The sequence below is a fragment of the Salminus brasiliensis genome, chromosome 6 (genome assembly GCF_030463535.1).
Source record: "Salminus brasiliensis chromosome 6, fSalBra1.hap2, whole genome shotgun sequence".
Lineage (NCBI taxonomy): Eukaryota > Metazoa > Chordata > Actinopteri > Characiformes > Bryconidae > Salminus > Salminus brasiliensis.
The window spans coordinates 20813727-20829615 of NC_132883.1; the positions used below are offsets into that span (position 1 = coordinate 20813727).

The 15889-nt window shown below is 44.4% G+C and overlaps 1 protein-coding gene across 7 annotated transcripts in view; it reads left to right on the top strand.

Annotated features, from left to right (window-relative positions):
• Positions 1-15889, top strand: part of cux2b (cut-like homeobox 2b) — a 161848-nt gene that overhangs the window by 58493 nt on the left and 87466 nt on the right. For all 7 annotated transcript variants that reach the window (XM_072681968.1, XM_072681969.1, XM_072681970.1 and 4 more), the window contains 2 exons: positions 6012-6122; positions 9114-9161. In XM_072681968.1, the coding sequence (XP_072538069.1) occupies positions 6012-6122; positions 9114-9161 (159 nt within the window). The remainder of the gene's footprint in view (positions 1-6011; positions 6123-9113; positions 9162-15889) is intronic.

Below are 15889 nucleotides of genomic sequence, written 5' to 3' on the forward strand. Positions count from 1 at the left end.
CCCCCCCTCCCCTCACCCCCCTCCAAAAAAAAAAAAACGAGAGTGGGGTTGTGCTTTTATTTATTTATTTATCCATCAATGACAGGCCTATGGGGACCGGGCTGGGGGCGGGGTTGGTGCCAGTAATAACGCGTGGGCCAGACTAGACTGCAGCGATCGGGCCTATTGATTGTGTTGATTTGATTTATTGATCGATCCCCCCCCCCTCTCGAATGTGGCGTCTGAGCAGCGGCACTAATCTGGAACGGCTAAGGACAATCTTCTGCCTTACAGAGAAATGGAGGAGATAAGGAACGTATGAAAAGAAACCACACTTATCTTAATCACACTGGCCCTCACCGCAGCCTGCGAATGTGTGTGGGTTTGGTGGCTGGTCTCTCTTTTGTCGGGCTCTCTTGATGCGTTTGAGCGTGGGTCCGCGTTCAAGTCTGTGGATTGCGTCGCGGGTATTCATGCTCATGTAATAAGGCAATGATCCTGTGCTCTCCACGTGTGGAAGAGGTATATGTGCGGGCTTGGTTTCATACACGTACAGATAGTGGTCCTGTTTGTGTGGATTCATGTTCTTTTGTAAATGTGTGTACCTTTTGTGAGTGAGTGAGTGAGTGTGTGTGTGTATGTGTGTGCGAGTGTGTGCAGCAGGGGTTTAGAGGCAGTGCAGTCACCAGGCAGAACAGAGTGGATCTATAAATTGATGGAATTCAAAGCCTCCAGCATCGATTACCATTATAACAAACAGCAGAGCCCAGAACGTCTGATTATTTTTAGACAAAGATTCTGTGCTCTCAGCAGCAATTCTGCTGATGCTGTCACACTTTCAGACATCTGCCTATGATTGCAATTAGATGGGATACAAAAAGAAAAATAATACCTCCATCTGCATTTTTCTTTTTTTGTTGTTACCACCCACTCCCCCCCCACCACACTCTCTCTCTCTCTCGCTCTCCCTTTTTTTCGTGGTTCATTTATGCTGGTGTGACTACTCCTGCTTACTGGCTGGAACCAAGTGCTGTCTGCCGTTCCAGATGTCAACATCCAAACCCCCCCCCCCACTCCCCCCCCCCCCCCCCCCCCCCCTATGTGTTGTCATCAGCTTCTCGTGCCACATATTTCGTGGCAATCAATTGTAAAGATTATCCGGTGCTATAGTACATCTGAAGGTTATTGCCACAGCCTGTGCATGTCTGCAATACCCATCGACTGCCTGCCTCATGCAATTAAAGATATAGAAGGTGGTAGTTGGCCTGATTGTTGTAGTCCACAATGTTTGAAACCTTATTCCTTCCTCGGTTTCCTTCTGTTGGTTCCTCAGAGTACATCTGTTTACCGGACAGGGACCACCACTGGTTGTACCTATTAAGTGGCACAGTATCCTCCACTCAGGTGCCATTTTGTACACTCCTCTTTCCTCCTTTGTATATTCAGAGGGGCTGCTCCATGAAGCTGGAGTGCGTAAATAGCCCAGCCTGTCAGGCGGGGTGACAGATGCTGGCCTCAGCAGGCCGGAGTTGGCTCCTCCCCTTCCAAAGCGGCTCCTCCCACCCCCACGGCGGCAGCGCTTCCCAAGGGGAAATTCATCAATTATGACCGGATGTTTGACTGGCACAGGCTTAATGACAGGGGGCCTTGCTATTGAACTTGTTATTTTGTTTTTTTTCACAAACCTCAAAACAGCAGTCGTTGACCGTGGTCATCTCCTTTTTTCCATTGTTGTCCACCGGCACTGACCTGCTGCCTGCTGTGCCTGTAGATCCGAGGAGAAGCACGCTGAAGAGTGTCGGTTCCTGACCAGAAAATCTTCTGAAATCAAGCGATTATTGAAGCTCGCAGACCTTTCTTGCGAAGTGGTTTAATACGTGAGGGCCGTGAGCAGCCTTTGATTAGCATCCGCGGGAGTGCTGTGCCAGGGTTCACGCCTCTCATGTGTGTAGTAATTGTCTAGGCTGGCAAAGAACTTTGTCTAACGCGCATCATCACACGTCGCGCACACTGCCACTAACAGGCAGCTCCCAAGCCTTAGTGCAGGATGGGTAAACGGAGAAGAGCGAGAGAAGAAGAGCTCTCAGCAAACGTAGACAAACGGCGCAGCATCAGGTGGGTCTGATGCCTGTCTGAGTCAAAGTGAAGTGAACAAAGCTGGGGGGGGGGTGACGGTGGGTGGAGTGGAGACAGAACAGAAGAGTTTGTTCTCCAAAGGTGAGAGAGAAGCAGGTTTATTTTCAGCTGCTGCAGTTAGCTCCTCTCTCTGTGAGAAGACTGATAGCAAAGATGCCAGTTGGGATGCCTCAGATACTATAGCAATTTGTAAAAAAAAAAAAAAAAAAAAAAACACCTTACAAGTATAGTTCTAATAAAAGTTAAGCGCAAGTCCTTGTTCCGATCTGCCATCGTAACAATGTGCAAGGTATATTTTTAGTATTAGTCGTGCCTCCTCGCGGTCGTATCTCGCCATTGAACTGGGAGAAGTCGCTAAAAAGTGCTTCAAAGGTGCAGGTGTCTCTAAGGCAAAGTTCAAGCATGTAACTCAAGTCGGAGCAAGCAAGAAGCGTGAAGAGAAGTAGGAGTGACTGCACGATAAAGCGTATGCATTTACCACGTCAAAAACCATGCTTCTTATTTTCTGGGCTAGAAGAAATCGTGTTGTCTTTCAGAACGCTGCAGAGACACATATCCAGTCATCTGCCTGGCATCCTTCCATCGAGAGGCTGTGCTCGTACCCTCGCCGTCCGGATGGCGATGCCATGACTGAGGAAGCATCGCTAGCATGCATATTAAAGCGGCTCTTCTTGATCTTTTAGGCAACAGACAATTACAGGCCTCGACTGTGTCTGCCACTCAGACAGCCCCTCACCCACACGGTGTACGTCAGTCAGCTAGATTAGCAGCTCCGAGTTTGCTTAATTCTAATAGAGGTTAAATCAGCCATCCTAGGCCAAAAAAAAATTCTCTTAAGTCCCTCAACAATTATGGCTTAACGGAATCATATAGGTTTCACTTAATAATGAAAAGCACTGAAGCTTAATGGTCCGAGTGGATATTTTGTAGGGATACTTGACTGCAATTTTCTGCTACCGCTCAGTTGTCACTGAAGTTTAGACGATCCAGGGATCCCCCCCCTTTTTTTTCCTCATACCCCAAATGTAGTTCATCAGCCAAGAAGTGTTAAATGTCTTTAGTGTTTTTTACTGGAGCTAAGAGGCTAATGTAGATTATAACTAATGGAAGATAACAGAATGTCAGAATGTTAGAAATAGGGATGTCACATACTGGAAATTTGGTAGTTGGTAACAGTACCACTTTCGATACAACAGCAAAAATAAGTTTAATTAAATTAAATTAGTGTATTTTGTTTAAATTTTAAAAGTGGTATCTTCCCTTCAAGTAACAAATAAGACATAACTGTTATTTAAAACACAATAAAAAGAAAATCTAAACGAAATCAAGTTTAAGGTGGCATAGCATTTCTGTTGCTAACCACACAAGCCCTTAGCTCATTTTAATAGACTAGGATCCAGAAGATACCTCCAAGCTTAGATACTATTAAACACTGAAGTCAGTATGGAGAGCAGTCTTGAGTCTTCAGTCAGCATTTAAAGACAACGAGCGACTCTCCTGTTCGGACACTCAGGCGAAGTTTGTTCCAAAAAAAAATCTGGATGCTTGTCTTCCCTGGTCTTAAAGGATGGCGGGTCAAGCCGAGCCATACTTGCGGCTCGAAAAGCTCTTGGTACTGATCGGCTTTTAACCATTGCCGCCAAGAATGGAGGGGCTGCGTCATTCTTGACTTTGTAGGCCAGAGTCAGAGTTTTAAAATGACTGCCAATACAAACCGTGCATGGCACTTCTGGCAGGTAGTCAGAGCGGTCAGAAGACTGGAGTTTGGCTCTTCTGGGTATTAGAAGGTCAGTTGTAGTAGATCAGCGCGGCACTTCTGGTGTTAAGAAAACCACTAGGGTTACTGCACATTCGGAGTGCTAATATCACTGGTTAGGAGCCAACATAGCGTTAGCCTAAACAAGCTAACATTTGCCCTTCTAAACACAATTCACAAACATTTTCAGGTTATAAATATTCGAACATATTTCGATCACTTTGAATTTTGTGCGTCATAAAAAGCAAATACCATCACGTTTTAAAAGTGTTGATATTGACTTGGTACCAAAGTGTCGGCTCTTGTGACATCACTAGTTAGAAACCACACAAACAAGTCTACTTAACATTACTTCAAACCCCAAGAAACTCCAAGAAATCCATGTTTATTAAATATTGCTTTTAAGGGTAAATAACATTTAATGTGTACCCCATGAATAATTTTATAACATGCATTAAATAACTGATATGTTTTACCATACTTATCCTCGTTCAGTGTAAACTGGGAGTTCTTAGGTTCTTGGGTACTGCTTACATAATCTGTACCCTCACCAATCACAAATCTGAAGTGCTCTGTTCTACCCCACACTGTTTTACCTTCTCCAACATTTCACATGGCGAGCAAAAAGGTAACTAGCGAGCTAAAGGTATCCCTTTCAGCATACCCAAAAGCTGGCAGGCTAGCTCATCTGTCTGTCTCAATATCTCAACAGTCCTCTCTAGCTTTTAGGAGGCACAGCCTAGTCTTTTTGTTTGCACACAAGGAATGCCCAGTGTAAGCAGGGCTGTTTCTTGGGCTTCCATTAAGGATGGACTTGCTGGCCCACTTTTGCTTTTCTTGTGTTTGTGAACAAATCACATAATGAAGGCATTCATGTCCCCGTCCAAACTGTTGAGATGTTCATTCATTCGCCTGTGTCAAACAGACAAAAACCGACCCTTTCAGACACAGATCCCGAAACCTAATTTTATCGCGTGCGGAATAAAAAACAAAAAAAACAGAGAAGCTTAAAATATCCTTAAAGCAATTGGTAGAGGGAGTCAAAATTGCAGCCATGATTTTTTTTTTTTGTCCTCAGGATTTCTTTTTCTCCCATTAGATAATTTTCTAAATTGCCTTTAAGTAAGACTGCAGATTAATTAAAACCTACTGAATTTAATTTTCCATGTCATATATGAATTTGGTACAGTAATTGAAAAGGCCCCGTCCTCCCCGCCCCCCACCCCTTTTCATTTTTTTTTCTGTCTCCCCCCCCCCCCCCCCCCATTCTTCTCCAGTGGTTAAGTGGAAAGACCTTTGACAGTGTGAGGCGGACGGTGGAGGGTTGGGAGGGTTGAGAGGGTTGGCAGGGTGGTGGTGGAGGTGGTGGTTGGAGAGGGGGGTTGGGTAGGGTGCGTTTGACACTTTAGCAGAGAGCGAGATTTCAAAAGTGGTCCGCAGGCTCAGAGGGAACAAATGGAGAAATGGGATGATTGATTATGGCCGCTTGATTTGGTGGACACCATAAGGCATTGTGTTCACCAGCTTCAGTTAAAGGATGATGACTGCGGGAGCGGGTGACGGTCTAGAGAGAACGGAAGTGATGCTGGTGTCTTTACAGAGGATTCGTAGCTCTTCTGTAGGAAATGATGCTGGACTGTGGGTTTGCACCTGTCTTCACAGCACTGGATTGCACTTTCATGGGTGTGTGGGGTTGATCAGTGCGTACCTTCTGGTTGTGTGGCTCAGCGTGCGCCATTTTATTAAGGCTCCGATGCTTTGTTTTTTTCCTCTGACTCTCTCTCTCTCCCTCTCTCTCTCTCTCCTGTGCCCCCACCACACCCCCCTCTCCGCTCTAGTCCCATGACCGTTGCAGAGGTATTGATTATTTCAGATACTGATTATCTAAAAGGCCTTGTGCTACTGTAGGCAATGGATTTATTTTGGTTTAATTATTTATGGGGCTGGAGCTTACAGTAAGCAGTTGCCTTCTATCAGATCATGAAGGATTACACTGTTAATATTCAGCAGTGTATATTTATTTATGTACGCACTAAGCTGTGTTTATGACTGTTGGCAGCTCTCTCTAAAGTCTGTGTGTGTGTCTTTCTCTCTCTCCCTCTCTCTTTCTCTCTCTGTCTCACTCTCACTTTCTCTGTAGAGGGAGCTAAATTCAGTGGCGGCGCAGCTGGCTGGGCGACAGGAAGAGAGCGAACACTCCCATAAGCACCTGGTGGAGCTGAGCCGTGAGTTCAAGAAAAATGTCCCGGAGGTGAGTAGAGGCCCTCACGTCAGGGTGTTTGTGTTTTTTGTTTTTTTGTTTTTTTTTATAGTGCCACCGTGTTTTGCAGCCCCATGTATGTGTATGTCACACAGCCTCAAAAGATGTTCTCTATAGCCTTATTTGTTAAATCCCTAATCCTGTTTAATGCATATGCCTGAAAATGCCAACTCACCCTACCTTGATTCTCCGCATATGCTAATCGTGGGACAGGTGGATGGTGTTGATGTACCTTGCAGCACTTTTTTCCTTTGTAGCACAGAAAAGGCCAGACTGTCCTTTTTTCCCCTTTTTTTCTTTTTTTTTAACCACACAAGACCCTCCACATTGCTCCAGCTTCTCCAAAGTACAGCCAAAGTACAAGTGGAAAAGCAGACATGCTTCCACAGAGCACACCCCTCCCGCCCTGGATTCTCCTTCTCAGCCTTTGGCCCTCTCGCCTTTATTAATTCCCCCATTTCCTCTGTAGTTTTAATCCTTATTGAAGTCACCCATTCTTCTCAGGTAAAGGTGTAAGGGTGGGGGGGTGGGGGGCGGAGAATGCATGTCACGCACCTCTCATTATACACGTGCTGACATTTTACATTTTTCCTCGTTAGCAGACCTTTTTTTTCCCTGACTGTGCTTAAAGACGTTTAAAGCTTCAACCCCCATCAGATTCTCCAAACTCCAACCGCAAAGCCTAATTTGCACACCACTTGACACAAATGTCATCAGTGACAATCAGGATTTACAACGTTAGCGCACTTTTTTTTTTTTTTTTTTGTAGGTTATCGCCTGTGTGGTACAGATCCAACCCCTAAAGTGCAGATTTCAACACAGTTTGCTAGAAGATCTTAAGAATCTTTTATTTTATAGAATCAGTTGCAATATCATGTCTATCTGCCACAACCGGTACTGTGGCCATTTAGAGCCCAGTGTCTCCAATGAGACCATCATCACTATAGACATCGGTCTATAGTCTACACTATTTGTCTTTTGAAGACAATTACGGAGCCAGAACTCATCAGATATGCTAAGGTCGTTCTGTAATTGATTTTGATGAGGGGGGAAAAAAAAATCTGTCAGTGCAACTTTGAGCCAAAGTCATCGATTGATTTAATAATGCAGGTCATTGATTGAGAGTATAGCGTGATCGTGTTGGGGTGCCATTGTTATCTGCGGCCTCATGCTCGCATGGTCACGTATCTGATGTTACCTGAGATGGCTCGTCATCGCCGTTAGCCTGAGCTGCTCATACAGTTTGAGAAACCCGCTGTTTTAAGAAAGCACGCCAAATAGGAGCCCACCGTAGAACATGGAAAATAGATGCAGCTGGAGTTAATAGCCTGACACCACATTGGAAATCTTCTGTAATTTTTGGCGAAATATTTAGATTTAAGCAAATATCCATTGATTATGTGTTCAGATGACTCTTACAGGGGTTTGATGTACTCATCAGAGGCCTTTGCACAAATGGGGAGGTTGAGGTCTTCTCAGAGAGGGCCAAGCCCATCCATCCCCTCTGTGATGCCAGGCCTGATTAAGAATAAGACCTATTTGTTCATTAGTTTTCCTACATATAATAATCATCCATCCATCCGCCCTCTTATGTTCTTCGCCTGGTCAGGGTCTTAAGGGGGGTCAGACGATTACCTAAAAACATTAGGCACTAGGCAGCAACAGTCCCTGGACAGGGTGCCAGTCCTCAAATAATTAGGATAAGGTCGTTTCATGTTTGCGTTTAAGATTCAGAGTAAAATATTACTTTACTTGGATGGTCCATTGTAAATGCCTCGTAGATTTTTATTAAATGCAACTGAACTCTTGAATCAACCCTAATCCTTACTTTAATCGTCAGCTGAGCGTCTACGAGGCAGCTGTAATGGACCATCCAGGTCCAGTGTTATCTTAAGATATACAGTTTATCATCACACACTGGTCTTAAACAGTGAGTTGTTAAATAACCTCCAACAGTCTTGCTTATGTAGTTTGGACACTGTATAATATGAGATGCATAGAAATAGGCATTTTACTTATATTTCATAAGTCAAATGAGAATACCAATTCTTTTGTCTGTTACCTTTGTTGCATCTTTATAGATGACAGTGTGTCGGGACATGTCAGGAACCTCATTAGCAAGTCTAGTTCAGATTACTTAACAATTGAATGTAGTTTGAGGCAGCTGTGTGAATAGCACGGTATACTCATATGTACTTACACAGTATATACTTCCGGTATTAACTACCATAGCCTCGTAGCTCTAGTGTAAAACCGAAAAACACGTCTTTGCCTATATTTGCAATAGCGTTGTAAAAAGGGTATAAAGTCTATGTGCTTTAAAGCCCAGAAAACCCAAATCTATGATTTCTTTCTAATTAGGTTAATCTATCTCTATCTACATATATGCGGCATTCATTGCATTTCATTAACCAATTAATACCCTACATATTTTACAGTGTTTTTCCTTTTAATGTAAGCTGGTAGGTGCTAGTCTTGGGTACTGCTTGTGTCACAGCTTTAGCACTCCATAGCAGTCTCACTCCATTCCAGTTTCAGAAACCTACCAAGCTAAAGCTAACTAACAAGCTAATGCTAAATCAACCAGCATATCCAAAAGAAAACAGGCTAGCTAACCTGTCAGTTTCAGTGCTGGTCTTTCGTCCATCACTTTATCACCCTCTACTCATGCTGTTTAGTTCTGCTGTGTGGTTCTGATTAGTGTTTTTAGTAAACTGTGTTTTATTAGACTACTGTACTGTTTTTTTTTTTTTTATCCTGATGTTGCTGGATGTTTAATATAGCGCATCATATATGAATTTTGTAATATTTTCCTTGGAAAGCTTCAGATTTCCTGGAGCTTTCAAAGTTTGGTACCCAATACATAGTGATTATTTAGTCATTCTGTGTATTATTTTCATATAGCTCATATATCTCAGTAGCATGTTTGCGTATATGGAGATCTGACACTTGGGCATCTTTTTTTATGTATTCTCTGTACAGGAAGTGCGGGAGATGGTCGCCCCTGTCCTCAAGAGTTTGCAAGCCCAGGTCAGTCACTACCCTAATGCATTAGAATGAGCACATGGCATCCAGTTCACACTTCACACACTACGCTGAGGCTTTGGGCTGTTGTGTTCATCGAAACCAGTGGAGCAAACTAGTGAACCGGTGTCTTGCAGGGTTAAACAAACTCCTACCGTGTTAAATAAGTGAGCTCCTAGTGAGTTCCAGTGAGCCCACTCAAAGTAAACTCTGTAGGAGTGAAGCTAACACTGGAGATGTGGCGGGTTACACACGATTATTTTAGTTTTTTGTTTTTTTTGCTGCAAAGATGGCGAGGGTTGGCCAACGGCAGCTGGTCTGAGGTCTGTTGCCATCTAGCAAGCCTCTCGCTGAGAGCATAACGTCATCCACATCCGCATTCCACCTCCTTATTGACTGGTATCATTTTACCGTCAGACTTGAGTAGCATCTCTTCTCCATTAACATGCTGAAGTATTGGGGCCTCTGTCTGCATTCTCTCTGTCTCTCTCTCTCGCTCTCTCTCCCTCTCTCTCTCTCTCTCTCTCACTTCCTGTTGTGATAGTGCACTCGGCGTCCCTGTCTCTGACATGCTCCCTGTCGAGAGAGTCATCTGATCTCTACCAAAAGCCGCCGCTCCAGCCATTAAATGAAGATCATAAATCATATTTGTGAGCCTGTTCCATGCTCCACAAAGCACATGCGTATTGAAATGATGCCGCAAATATGTTTCCAGTGTTCGGGCCTCATAAGGAGTGATTCAGTGCCACGCCAGTGCCGAGCCGGCGGGCTATATATAGAGGTGCCTGTGTGGGGCAGGTATGGGATGGCATTTCCTTTTTTTTTTTTGCCTGTGTAAGGAATTTGAGTTTCACGTCTAGCTTTGAAGACCCTTGGTCACAACAAGAGCGGGGCTAACCCACTGCAGTGTTACGATCCATTCTGGAAATGTGCACAGTGGCTTCTGTAGGGGTACTTTTGAGCTTGCACTCAAACTTTTTCACCCTCCCAACAGTGTGAAAATCAGTCAGAGGGTGGCGATTTAACTGCGTTAATATAGGAAGGCTATCGACTACAGTCAGAGTTTTTTGATGGTCTCGGCAGTGGTGCAACTGTTTGCGCTTTTGTCTGGAGATGGCTTATTCAAATCCCATAGTCAGGAGTCAAAAAGAGCACTGCTCCAGCTCTCTGCGTGGGAAGAGTGGCTTTGTTTCCTTTCCCTAAGTCATTCAACGGGATGCTGCGGCATAAGCCAAAGCTTGAAAAACTCTGAAGGTTGGCTTCACGTGTCTCGGAGGAGGCATGTTAAAACTCATCCTACCAGGCTGTGACTAAGCAAGGGTAAAGGCACGAGCCAGCAGTTGGAAAGTGGCAGCCATTAAATTGGAAGGGAGATTTGGCGAAAAAACAAAACAAATCAAAACAAAAATAGTTGCTGTATTTATTTAGTCTATATTCTAAGCAAGGCAAGACAGGTTTATTTTGTATAGCACCTACAAAAAAAGCAGAAAAATACAAAAGAAAGACATAAACAAATATGAAAGCATTATTTAAAAAGTGTTAAAATAACTAACTAAATTAATAAATAAATAAGTACAAATAAATAAGTAAAATAATGAAGAAAAAAGAAAACCTAAATACTACTACTACTACTACTAATAATAGTAATAATAATAATAACAATAATAATAGTCACTGCTTCCCCACTGGATAGCTGCTGTAACCAAAATGTACCGACCATCACGTTTTAGTATTTAAAAATTATTTTCTATTAAAATAATCTAATTAAATTGTAATATCTGTGAAAAAGATAAAGAAAAGAACTGAATCATCACCAAACTCAAATATTTACACCCTTATATAATCCCCATCTGAGCTTTGGGACACTTAAATGTTATAGATCCTGCCATTATCTTTACAAAAACTGCAAAACTGAAGGAATAACAGACGAAATGACTACCTTGGTAATGTTACCATAGCCCACGCATTCTATCCTTTTTTTTGTGATGGCTGCACTCAGATCCATTCAGCTGTTTAAACCACCTTTGAGACGAAAGGCTTTCAGATTCTGCTTTTAACAATAGTTCAAAGGAGAACACTTATTTAGGAAATATCTGCTCGTCAATCCAGGGATGCAGACAGGTACTAGTTGCTTTTACGTGTGAGGTAGTGTGGATGTGATTCTGCGACTCTAAAACATGAGTACCTTAGCAATGTGCATTGCCAGTAAAGCATTGTTTAGGATGTGACTGAGAGGGGTGGAGATAGCACTGCTGTAACTACCCTGTCAGTGTATTCATCAGTTGTTTTTTGTTTCAAGTGTAATAAGATGTTGGGAGAGGACTTCAGTGCTATATGATGCTTCATTTTGCCTTAATTATAGAAGGAAAAAGGGCCCTTTTTTAGCGGTCTTAGGCGATTCATCAACCGCACACTGCTCTGCTTGATTTAGGGCTCGTCAGTGTGTCTTTGCTATCGCCTTGGGCGGCTCGAATCACGCAAAAGGCATGTACTAAGTCTCTTAATTAATCATGGGTGTGTTTTGGGCGTAATGTGCAGTAAACCAATCAGCGTGTCACTCGCCATTCCCTTTAAGACCCAGGTGCAGTCTGACTTTGGAGGATTGCTATTTTAGTGGCACAAAGCAGGGCTGTACGCGCCTGTCTTGACAAATCACTGCCAAGATAGCAATGAACATCTGACTGTTGACGTCTGTCTTGGTTTTTTTCAGTCAGTGGTGCACCTGTGTTTTCTATTGCCAAGAGAGTAGCAATATGCCAGAAATGTACCTGAACACACTCCATTTCGAGACCACCGCGCCCATGGGCGTAGTTATATTCGCAAGCAGCGTTGCTATTTAAATGACGCAGACGGAGGGCGTGAAAATAGACTGTTGGCGGGGTGTAAGATGGCAAGGAGCATTGTGATGCACCATGCGCAGGGTGTATAATAGGGCCCAAAGTGTTGGCATTCCAATGACCAAACTGTTATGAATGGATAGGCCATATCCACCATATTTTCCATGATATAATGGGGTTGTTTACTTTGTGTTGGAACTTCCTTTGCAACCGCAGATCCATTGATGTAGATTACAACCACAGTGATAATAAACATAAAAATAAACTATGCTCAATTAATAGGGTGTCACAGTAACTGGAGGAAGAGGAGAATCTCGCATTAACAACAGTGTTATAAACAACACAAAAAGATTATGTGGAGCACCATATGACTTCTAAAGAAGAGGACCTGCGTCTATGGCTGAAGCAATCAATTTAAAACATCCACCCAAACATCCATATGTCTGCTCTTACCTTTTTTTGGGTAAAAAACCAACACCAGAACATCCTTACCCAGAGAAATGGATTGGCACACCAGGTGCTTGTGAGGCTGCTAGCTTGGTTAGCTCTTAGGCTAACATCTTATCTGATAGCCTCACAAACAGCTGATGTATCTGCTTCACCGGAGCAAGAAATAGACCCGTCTGCACAGCAGTAGTACCTACTTCAGACCCTTTTTCGCTTACGATACGATCTTAAGCCATTTGAAAGGTGGAAGAGGGCGTGGTAGAATAAGGTGGGTAAGGTTTTGCCGTAATGTACTGAGTAACGACACTGTCTTGCTTGTGGCAGACTAGATCACACCCCACTACATCAACACTCCCAGGAGTCCCTGGGGAAGACTCCTTACACCTTTGCAAGTGTTTATTTCTTTTCAAATAAATGAAATACGTGAAAATCTGACATTAAATGATCATTTTAAAAGCATTTGTAGCTCCCCCTAGCACTAGCAATGCTCCCGACACTAGGAGGGCAAGGACTTAATGTATCTCTCCAATTCCAATTCACGCAAAGCCAGCCACCACCTCTTGTCAAACTGCTATACACGCGGCATTGCTTTGCATCTGGGTCCCCAGCTCCACCGCACCAGCTATGCAACGCCTGGGCTGGCCAGCATCGCTTAAGAGTGATGAGGAAAAAGAGCGGCATCTACCCCCCCTGGGGAGAGCACGACCAGTTGTGCCCTCTCAGACTCCGGCCGCAAAGCGGCATGGCTTTGACAAGCGGTATATGAATGGGCAGAGGTTACACAGTAACCAGTGTATTGTATATATTGGTTGTGATGACCCGTGGAGCCTGCAGCCGGTGTTTGAGGGAGGCCTTGTTGGTAGTGGTTGAGTGATCTGTGTGCTCAAAGACAAACAAGCGAGAAAACAGTAAGTGTGTAAAAGTTTGCCTGTGTAGTTAATGAGAGCATGCAGAGTTGCAGTGCTCCTCCTTCTCTGTGCAGGTGGTTTGTATGAGTGTATTCGCAAATGCTGTGTCTATATGTGTGTGTGTGTGCGCACTTGGGTTCCTCAGAAGTATGCGCGAGTGCGCAGCGCGCGTGTGTACTTTGGGTCCCTGTCGGCCCCCTCGGTCTCCTCCTCCCCTGCGCAGCTCTGTGGTTTCGCTGCGTCCCCCGTGATACTTGGACCCTCGCCGTGCCACTTTTTAAAAGAGAAGTATGCGCCTTTGAAGTGTTTGCGACATGACAGGTTCCTCTTTTCTTTTTCTGTTTCATTTCGCCGCGTCCCTCCCACTCCTCCCCTCGTTCCGCCGAGCTGCCTTGCCTGCTAATTATCGCTAACCAGCCGGCTGATTAGAAACACGCCGTCGACCTAGATTCCCGAAGTGTTCGGTCGCACCAAGGGTTAATCCCCCGCGCCGGTGGCTGTCATTGGTCGCTTCCCTTCCTTTCTCCCCTCCTCCTCCTCCTCCTCCTTCTTCTTCTTCTTCTTCTTCTTCTCCTCCTCCTCCTCATTCTCGTTCTCCTTCTTCTTGTACTTCTCCTTCTACTGCTTCTTCCTCCTTTCTCTCTATTCCTCCTCTTTCTGGGTGGAAGCGAGCTAATGAGGTCCCGTCAGAGCCAGGGAGAGGTGTTAATTTGGCCTGTGAAGTGGAAAGGAGATTAAGGACAGTGAGGAGCCGAGTTTACGGCTTAAAATACATCTCTGTCCTTATTAATCCAACAGCCCTGGGAGACCGGCAGCACTTTTTGGTTTTATAATGAAGAGTGTTTTCTAATGAAGGTAATTTTAATAAAATTTACCGGCGAAGAAACTCGAGCAAGACGGCACGTGTCTCGATAAGTGTCAGGCACACCTTTTAGGTTGCTAGAGGAGGAGGGGGGAAGCTCAGGAAGGAAGCCCTCGCGCGAAGCGACCACTCAAGCAACTTTGCCACTTTGTACTTTCGCCGTTTTGATGGCAGCCGTTTTTCTGGGGTGGGGGGGTTTTGCACTCCATTTGAGAGGAGTGTCATGACAAAATGCAAATTGCACCCGGCACTCACCTTTGGATGAGAAAATAGCACAAAGAGTTTGTGAAGTACACGTTGCCAAAAGTAGGCCTGGAGAAGGATGAAATGGCTTTGTGCCGCTGGTTTGAGATGTCAGGCCCAAATTAACCAGTCAGCTAATTTCTCTCTCTCTCTCCCTCTCTCTCCCTCTGTCTCTTTCCCTTTCTGTCATTGTCTGTTGGTGTTCGGAAAGAGAAAACATCAGTGCAGGGCCCTAATTACGGAAACTTGCTTTACAAAGATAATCCAAGGAGTAATTTAGCGTGCACAATGAGAGTTGTGGCGCAGCGCAGATGGAGATTCTGATAAATAGTTTGTAACGTGTAATTAGCGACTCCGTTCGGTTTCGTGCCATTAACCCCTGCAGCCCAGAAATCATCATCTCCCCTCATTATCAGGCGGAGAGGTACGAAATCCAGCTGTCTCCGCACAGACGCTCCGACTTGCCATTTATCTAGCCCAGCCAAACCTGCCTGCTTACAGGGAGCCTTGGTAAGACACCTGTTTTCTGGGTCACAAAGGCCCCAGGAATGTTTTTCCAAGGTGCAACACATCCGAAACTGCTTTCTGTAGTGAATTTTTAATATGTGGGGTGGAGAGGTTTCCCGCACATTCATGCAAACATCAGTAAAATGAAGCCATTTTTTTTTCTCCCCCCCCACCCCGCGCCTCTCCCTGTCCATATTAAAAATGAAATGACAGCGGATCACAGTTGCTACATGCCCTACATATAGTAGTGCCATCTGCAAGTAGTCAGTTTCTAGAACTAGTTTACTTTGTAGTTCTTACAGTTAATAACGCAAAGGGCAGCCTTAAACACACTCATTGCCCATTTATTCAGCTCCACTCACTACATCGGAGTAACTACAGACGGAAGTTCTTCCTCCTTTCAACCTGTTCTTCAATGGTCAGGTCCCCACAGGACCACCACAGAGCAGAGGCAGACTGGATTATAAGATATTAAACACACTATAAAACAGTCATTGTAAGATAAGGCTCCACTAAACTAAATACAGCAGTCCAGAATGTCTCATTATAGAAACTGCTACTAAAAATACAGCAATCTTACTCCGCATTAGGAGACTCTGATTGGCCCGACAATGAGGTGAAATCAGTGATTGCATGGTTTCATATGGAAACTGGCAAAGCGATGAGCCTAGTGATTCCAAATTGAGAAACACACTGGCCAAATTTGGGCCAATTATTAGTCCTGGGATGGTGGTGTGCCAACTGCCCACCTTTGGGACATGGTGCCTGATTTCCCTATTAAACCTGCATCTGACAGGACAGATCATATAAGCTTCCCGAAGCGTCAGTTTGGCCCCTCTAGCCCACCTCTCTGATCAGCGGCTCCTGCTCGGACCTAGCCTCGGCTCACTGAACATCGCCGCTAGGTGAAGCCACTCCGTCTTTTGATCA